The 8,819-nt window shown below is 56.4% G+C and overlaps 1 protein-coding gene across 1 annotated transcript; it reads right to left on the bottom strand.

Annotated features, from left to right (window-relative positions):
* Positions 1-3,768: 3,768 nt before the first annotated feature.
* On the bottom strand, positions 3,769-8,050 carry LOC116662190 (keratin-associated protein 5-5-like). The gene is made up of 4 exons (XM_032475635.1): positions 8,045-8,050; positions 4,738-4,975; positions 4,192-4,658; positions 3,769-3,825 (listed from the first exon to the last, which is right to left on the bottom strand). The coding sequence occupies exons 1-4, from the start codon at positions 8,048-8,050 to the stop codon at positions 3,769-3,771; spliced, it is 768 nt and encodes a 255-aa protein (XP_032331526.1).
* Between the last annotated feature and the right edge of the window lie 769 nt (positions 8,051-8,819).

Genomic DNA, 8,819 nt, shown 5'->3' on the forward strand with positions numbered 1-8,819 from the left:
AAGGATCTTGTGTTTCATCTTCCTGCATTGGGAATAAGCAGTCCCTGATTAATTTGCCTTTAAAAATCTGGGACTTTATAGCCAACACTTTCTCACGATGAGCCTCACCTACAACACCTACTGGGGAAAGAAGCGTTTTATTTTACTTTCCCTGAAGCTCTGCTAAAAAGATGAAGGGCAGTTCCTAGAGTGACATGATGCTCATTCTCATCTGATCCCAGGACTGCTTGACAAACCCCCCCCCCAGTGACCCCACATCTGTGCGGCCCCACAAAATGCCTTATTGCTTTGAGAGGCGGATTTAGAATTCCCTGAAAGTGGAACTGGTCATCAGAGTCTGGAAAACACCCTCCCCTCTCAACCAAGACTTAACCCCATCTTTCCAAGAAGACTTACACCTTTGTTTGGGATACGGAAGGTTCTAAAAACCCAATCCAGCTAAGCAAGAGGATTTTAAGGTTTTGACTCAAATCACAAGCAGAAAGTCCCACTTCAGGCAGCAATAACCGCCAGGAGACCCTCCCGGGGGGCTGACCATCCTAGTTAATACAGACAGAGGGAAACAGCGAGCAAGACTGATCCTCGGCTGCCGGCTCCTACGGGGCGGTTAATGCTGCAGGAGGGGAGGGCCCCTTAGAATAAGAGTAAATGGTGGGCTCCCCAGGACCACAGCTGTCACATTTCATAACATTTGTGGTTTGGGAACAGCTGCACTCTGTTAAACAGGACAGCGCTGTCGGTGAGAGTGAGAGGGCCACGCACAGCTCAGGACGTGGGACCGGGGTCTGTGCAGGTAGTACACTGAACGGGGGCATTGTCATGTGTCGTGGTGTCACTGCCTGGGCTGCTGCTGCTGTTGTGGTCACTGAGGTTGCTGTGGTTGTCACCACTGCTGTGTGGTTGTGGTTGGTGCTGGCATTGCCACTGCAAGTGAGGACAGTCCCCCAGACCTGCTGTGTGGCTGCGCTCAGCAGTGAGCCCGGGTTCCCTTGGGAATCACCCCACCACGGCTGCTTCCCGAGATTCAGGGAGGAGCTGTTTCTGAGATGGACCATGTAGTGGAAGGAATGGTGCTCCCTCCACGTCCTGACTCCCAGAACCTGTGAACAAGACCTTGTTTGGAAATAAGATCTTTGCAGATGTGATTAAGGATCTGAGAGGAGGTCCTCCTGGAGGAGGTGGCCCTACACCCAGTGACAGTGTCCTCAGAAGAGACAGAAGAGGAGAGACACAGACACAGAGGAGAAGCCACGTGGAGATGGAGGCAGAGACGGGAGGGGGACGGCCACCAGCCCAGGGATGGACGCCTGGAGCCCCCAGAAGCTGGAAGAGGCAGGAAGGACCCTCCCCTGGACCCTCTGGAGGGAGCATGGCCCTGGGACACCTCATCTCAGACATCTGGTCTCCAGGACTGGGGGGAATGCATTCCTGCAGTTTAAGCCCTAAGCTTGGGGCACTTGGCTAAGGCAGCCCCAGCACACTCCTACTGAGGGTGCAGCAGGAGCTGTCATCCAGGGGGCAGCGCCCTGTCAAGGCAACCCATCTCTTTTGCAACCTTGGCCCGTGGTTTCCATGGCCAGGGTGGAAGCCCACTGCTCCTACCAGCAGCCTGTGGCAAGTGTTCTTAAGGCCCCAACCCTGGGGTCCTGGGGACCGTGGAAGAGGTGGAAGACAAGAACGGTGCCGTGGTTGTGGAGGGCAGGAGGGCAGTAGCTAAAGGGCACGGGTTTCTCTTCAAGGTTCTAAAGTCACCGCATGATGGTTGCACGACTGTAAATTTTATCTCAGTAAAGCTGCTTAAAATGACGAAAAACCATGGGCTAACCATTCTTAGCCCATGGGTGGGCTGTGCTAAAGCAAGCGAAGGGCCACGCTTTGCAACCCTGCTGTAGAACACGGGGGGTGTTCTCAGAGTTGCTGTCATGGTCTGCAGGGATGTTTGTTGCCATCTGCGAATGTTCCCAAGCCCTAAGCCATGAACAGCGGACCTTGGGTGTCACAGGAAAGAAAGAGGACAGTGGGTTCTATCTCAGTGGAAAAGGCCCCTTAGAGAAAGAAGGTTCGTAGTCAGTGTACTGTGTTGGCCCAACTTTACCATTTTCATGACAGTTTTGCATTTTCACAGCACCCCACCCCCTAAACCTGTAACATAATTGTCCAGAGTTAATCACAATGTGCCAGGGCAGGAAGTATCTTCACAGAACCTTCATCCAAGACCCTGGATTTGCAGATGGAGAAGACAAGCATCACAGAAGTGGTACCGTCTGCTCTGGGACGCATGGCTCAGGGAGGTGGTGTGGGGGCCAGAGCAGAGATTCTGGGCTCTGCTGTCTGGACCACTGGGCTCTGCTGTCTGAACCACAGGACACCTGTGAAGGACTGGCTGCCTAGCATCCTCGAGGGCTGGTTTGCAAGGTTGCAAGTTGCTTTCCAGACAGGGGATGATTTTGAGTGTTTTCTCCTCTGGAGCCTCCACCTGTGCAAACTACACAACACGGCATAGAAAGAATGGGAAACGTCACATGTAAAACACCTGATTCAGGACAGCACCCTTCCAGAGACCAGCTAAGTCCCAATGTTGCTCTGAAACATTCAAATGTTAAAGTCACAGCTTAGAAATATCAATGGTGACACCAGTTCAGTGTTCAACTCCAGCCACTGCATCTGGAACGGTTCTGTCAACGGTCAGAAGCAGAGAAGTCCCCACTAATAACATGTCCCAGTTCAGTAGCTGATGATCAATGTTGTCCTCATAATACGTATCTTCCTCCTCAGGCACCATGTCTGTTCAGGTGCTTTTTCTTGGCGGGGGGGGAGAGGGGCAGGTACTTTTCTTGGCACCTACACATCAAGTGTGTGCTTAAGGTCACAGCCGCCCAGAATTCTGGCACCTCTCGAGTTTCTGAGATGGAGATGGGCAAGAAACCGAAATGAGGAAGCGGTCTCACCCCAGGGTCTTCACTGGCTCCTGAAAACAGACTCCTGCACCAGCACGAGAGGGCACCAGATGTGTCCAAACCGTGACAGCCAGCTGACACTCTCAGAAACACTAGACGGCAGCCCCGTGTTGCAAAGGAAGCCCTGCTGTGTGGATCACAGGTGCTCCTGCACATCCGTGGTTCAGCGCCTCCTGTCCTCAGAGATGAAGGTGCCCAGGAGCAGGGTCCAAACTCCACCTTCCCCACCTGCTCCGTCAACACTGCGTCTTCCCCCTTCTGGAAAGTCATCTGCCTCCTCCTAAGGTCCTTAGGGGTTGGGGGTTTCCTGGAAGGCTGTCTGCCTTCTCCTAGAATCCTGTAGGGGTTGGAACTTCCTGCTGGCCAGGCTGGGAAGATGCGTTTCTCCCTGGGACAGAGAGATGGGTGTCCATCCCCTCAACTGTCATAGATGGTGTTTGAAACTCTGAATCCTGGGTGGCCCAGCATTCCTCACCCCGTATCACACTCTCTGCACCCCCACCACCAGAAGTATGCAGCTTTCATGTCATTTTTGTTATGTCATTTATTTTTTTATTGATCGTTTCTAATGTTTCCTAATGACCATGCTGACCTCCTTCACAAGCATCGGGCATCATACATGGGGGAGGGGAGTTTGCAAGGAAATCGTCTGAGATGTAATCCTACAAAAATAAAGGAAGACCATAGACGTGACCAACAAGAGCCGAAATTCCCCCGCCATGAGCCCAGAGGAGAAGCCGCCGGCATTCCCAAGCAAATCCTTCTCCTGAAAGCACCTGGCAGGAGCGGAATTGTCTGCCCCTCGTGGTGACTAATCGTGGGCACATTCTCGGGGTGGAGGGGGCATCCAGATCACCGCACGGGGTGTCTGGGGTGGGCCGGGACACGGGTGTCCGACGTCCACACTGACGGGCAGCAGCCTCCAGCGATGGGAGCCGCCCGTCTGCATGTCACTCCCCGTAAATCACCTCCTCCTCCCAGAAAGGAATTAAAAGACCACGTACAAAAATAAACATTTCCTGCCACACAAGCGCTCACTTTTGACAGGCAAATCCCCTGAAGCTACGAGGGGAGAGGGCGCTGGGGCCAGGCTGAGTGAGGGGAGCTACTCATCGATATGCAAAGAGCGGCGCTTCCCTTTAGGGAAGGGGCTTCCCGAGGAAGGGCCGCGAACACACAGAGGCACACGTGCACCCAGACGTGTGCACTCACCTACACACAGACACACACGCACACACACGGGCAGCAGCTCAGACACACGGGCACAGCTGGACTCGCACACGCACTCGCACTCGCACACGCTCACGCTCACGCACACGCACTGGCACACGCACTCGCACACGCTCTCGCACACGCACACGCACACGCTCTCGCACACGCACTGGCACACGCACACGCTCACGCACACGCTCTCACACACGCACACACACGGGCAGCAGCTCAGACACGGGCACAGCTGGACTCGCACACGCACTCGCACTCGCACGCTCACGCTCACGCACACGCACTGGCACACGCACACGCACACGCTCTCGCACACGCACACGCACTCGCAAACGCTCTCGCACACGCCACGCTCACGCACTCGCACACGCAGCACACGCACACGCTCTCGCACACGCTCACGCACACGCTCACGCACTCTCACACGCACACGCACACGCTCTCGCACACGCACACGCACACGCTCTCGCACACGCACTGGCACACGCACACGCACACGCACTCGCACACGCACTCGCACACGCACTCGCACACGCTCACGCTCACGCACACGCACTGGCACACGCAACGCACACGCTCTCGCACACGCACACGCACACGCTCTCGCACACGCACTGGCACACGCACACGCACACGCACTCGCACACGCACTCGCACACGCACTGGCACACGCACACGCACACGCACTGGCACACGCACTCACACACGCACTCGCACACGCACTGGCACACGCACTCGCACTCGCACACGCACTCGCACACGCACTGGCACACGCACACGCTCTCGCACACGCACTGGCACACGCACACGCACACGCTCACGCACACGCTCTCACACACGCACACGCACTCTCACACGCACACGCACACGCACACGCTTGCACCCACTGGGAGGAAGGCAGCTGCCCTTTCAGCAAACCCCTGACATGAAGTTTGTGGGGAAGAGAATGTAAGTGACATATTGGGGCTGGGGGGGAGGGGAGGAGCTCAGGAGGCGGCACTCCATCCCCCGGTCCTCACCGCTCACCCCGCCATCGCCGCGGGGAAGGGGCTCCGAGCCGATCGCCCCCCAGGAGATGAGTGTGGCGGGGCGGGGGCGGCCTGGGGGGGCGGAGGAGGCGCCGGGGGTGGGGGCGAGGCGGGGGGAGTCACGGGGCCCCCCGCCCCGTCCGCGAGGGTCCGTCGCCCGCATAATGTGTCACAATCTGGCCGGGCTCCTGACAGCCCCGGCTGACTCGGGCATTAAATCATCGCCCTGAGGGATTCTCGGCGCGGCAGTTTCTGCTGGTGGGCTGTCATCTCCTCCCACACAGTACCTATCACTTTTGACATGATTGGATCAAAATTAGTCAGTACGTTTAGATGTAAATTAGAGACATCCAAGAATAATAATGAGCGGAGAGGTGCAGCCCCGTGTAATTGACAGGCCAACAGCTTCCTTCCACGCCCCGCCTCCGCCGGCCTTATTAACACCCTGATAAGAAAGGAGCGTATCAAAAAAGGGAGAAAACTTTTTTGAGGGGCATATTTAACTAAGACTTAAATCCCAAATAAGTCTGTAATCTTAGCTCGTCCCGCAGTTAGAACTACCAGACGGCTCCCAACACAGATGGAGACGTGACCGGCCTCTCCGGAGCCCGGTGCCTCGCGCGGCGGGGCCTCTCGCTCCCATTCCTCCAGGACTCGTGCCTGCCGTGGATTTCTCCTCCCAGGAGGGCTGGGGAGTCCCGGCCCCCGCGTCCCTGCCCGGAGCCAGTGCGCACAGAGCTTGGCGTTGTCCCCTCCGAGCCGGCTGGACCCCTCCACAGGAGCCGGGAGCCGGGAGCAGCTCCTCGGGCCCCAGTTCCTTCCAGAATGACCACTCAGCCCTGCCGGCAACGCCGCAGGCCTCCGCAGGTACCTTCCCCGGGCTGGGAGCAGCACCCCTAAGGGCATCTGAGAGCCTCGCAGAGTGAAAGGGGCTTCCCACGCCCAGGCTCCCTGCCTGGCTCCAGGCAGGACCCACTCCAGCCCCTGGTTCCGGGGCACAGAGGGACCCCAGAGCCGTGCACCCCTATTAGGCCATTCCAGGCTGTGGGGGCCAGGAGCTGGTTCGTAACAACTGCACACAAGAATTAAATAACCCTACTTTGCCTGTAAATGGTGACTAATAGATAGATAATAGGTGTTAGAAATAGATAAATAGGTAATGGATAAAGGATGGATGGATGGATAAAGGATGGATGGATGGATAAATGGATGGATGGATAGACGGATGGACAGATAGATGGGTAGACAGATGACAGACACACAGAGATAAACAGGCAGATAAATGGACACAGACAGCTGACTGATGAGTGAGCAGATGATCGATAACTGATGACAGATGACTATAGATGCAGAAACAGATCAAGGAATTGAGGGAGTCCACACGCAACGGCTTTACATCCTTCATCAGAAGCACTGGACAAAGTCGACACGCGGGTCCAGCAGGGACATGGAGACGTGATTTTCCGTGGCCGCTGGGAACCACGGGAGGCTGAGACAAGTCATCTGCAGGGGAGGCCACCACGCCCCAGTGGACACACCAGGGTAACGAAGGACACACGACCACAGGGCAGCTGTACCGTTGGGTCGGCCAGGCAGGAATCAAACGGGCTGAGCAGTGCTTATTTGCCTTGTCACCGGTGTTTGCAGCAGCTCCTGATGCGTGGAACTGTAATCAAACACCGCAACTCTGGGTGGTGCCTGGGAGCGGGGACCAGGGGTGCCACTTGGGGAAAATAAACTGCTGTGAGTGACAGGCTGGAGAGGTCTCCGTGCTGGGGTCCCCAGGACCAGGTGTAAGCTGCCTCCCCGCCCTGGCAACTAGGGCATGAGGGGGGACGCGTGGGTGTCCTCACCGCCTCCCCAGGGGCAAAAATACAACCAAACAATCAGTGTTTTCAGTGGAGTGATTCCAAGTCCCTCTGCCACCAGCAGGCAGCCGTCGCCAGCCGGGTTCTTAAAACAAAGGATTCCGGAAGTAAAGCACATCCTGGTGGGGCCTTTCCAACCTCTGGACCACAAAGCCACAGTTGCCCATCTCAGCTCTCGCATCCCCAGCTCAGATCCTGGCGTATTAGGAACAGGGCGCTTGGCTGTCACCATCTGCATCCAAAACTGGAGAGTTTGCTGCCACCAGAAGCATCCAAACGCATGTTCCCACGGGCACAACACGGAGACACCCCAATAGCACAGATTTCCAAACAACAGAGCTACAAACGCAATGCATTTTGCCCCCCTCACCCTTGCCATGTTACAATCATGCAGATTCCTTTTAACCTTATAAGTTAGAATCGCCTTGGTTTGTTTTTTTTTTTTTCAAAATCAAATGAGACGTCACAGCCACTCTGCTCTGCCGTGTGAATGCTGGCGCCTCTTTCTAAGACACCACCGAGTCTTGTGTTCGTTTCCTATGCGGATTTTGCTGTAAAGCCAGGAAGAAATGGAAGGAAGGTACCTAGTGTGGAAAAGACCACAGAGATCAATGCAACAGGGAATCGCCTGGCTGTGTTTGCAAATTGACCTCACACTGTTTTGTTTTTTCAGACTCTAGACCTGGAACTCCTGCTGACGCAAGGATACCTTGGACGGGACATCTGGGAGGTGAAGGGGTCACATGACACCCACAGAGACCTCATTTCTTTCTCAAATACGACATGACTCCCCCCCTCCCTGCCCCGTGGCACATCCGCTGCCGAAACAGACTGGACTCCAAGGCCGGAGTTTCCCTTCCAGGAGGGACACTGCGATCCCGCCCCCTTCCCGCGTCCACCAGCACCAGCTCGAACACCAGGACGGGCGTAAGAGGGCATTTGCGGGTGTCGTGATTACACAGCCTACCGACATGACCCAGTATCCAACACGAGGACTGAGCTCAGTCGGCTGGTGTCCCTCCACCCGGCTGGGTCACCGACTCAGAGACGTGATACCTTCCAGAAAGGGTCACCCGGTACCCCAGCCAGGCACGGTCCTTGTGACGGAAGGGGCCACGTCGGATCAGGACCAGCGTGTGCTGACGAGGGCGTGACGCGCTCACACACTTCTGGAAGGCGGAGACACAGAACCTCCGGGCTGTGGGCTTGTTCCTGAAGCCCTGGCTTTGCGGCTTTGCAACCAGCAGCGGCTGCACCTCTTGCTACTGGGGCTCAATGCTCATACACAGTCGGGGTGCAGTGCAGAGGGTGCCTCCACATCCGCACCCACCCAGAACCTCAGGACGGGACCTTATTTGGAAATAGGGTCTTCGTAGATGAGGTCAGTTGAGATGCTGGCTCACTGGTCTAGGGGGCACCCTGAATCCAGTGACTGGTGTCCTGATAGAAAGGGGAATCTGGAGACTGACGTCAACGTGGGAGGAGAGGCTGGCGTCCAAAGCCAAGGAACACCGAGGACCACAGGCAGCCCCCAGAAGCTGGAGGACAGACCTGGGGCAGAGTCTCCCCTGGACCCTCCAGAAGGAATCAGCTCCGCCCACACCTCGACGCCGGGCTTCGGCTCCCTGGAGCTGGGAGCGGGCGAGCTTCCAGCCGGTTGGTGGCGCTGTGTCCTAGCAGCCCTCGGACACTAACATGATGGGTTACTGTGTGACACAGCGTACTAATTATGCTAACATAAA

This window comes from Camelus ferus, chromosome X (genome assembly GCF_009834535.1).
Source record: "Camelus ferus isolate YT-003-E chromosome X, BCGSAC_Cfer_1.0, whole genome shotgun sequence".
Lineage (NCBI taxonomy): Eukaryota > Metazoa > Chordata > Mammalia > Artiodactyla > Camelidae > Camelus > Camelus ferus.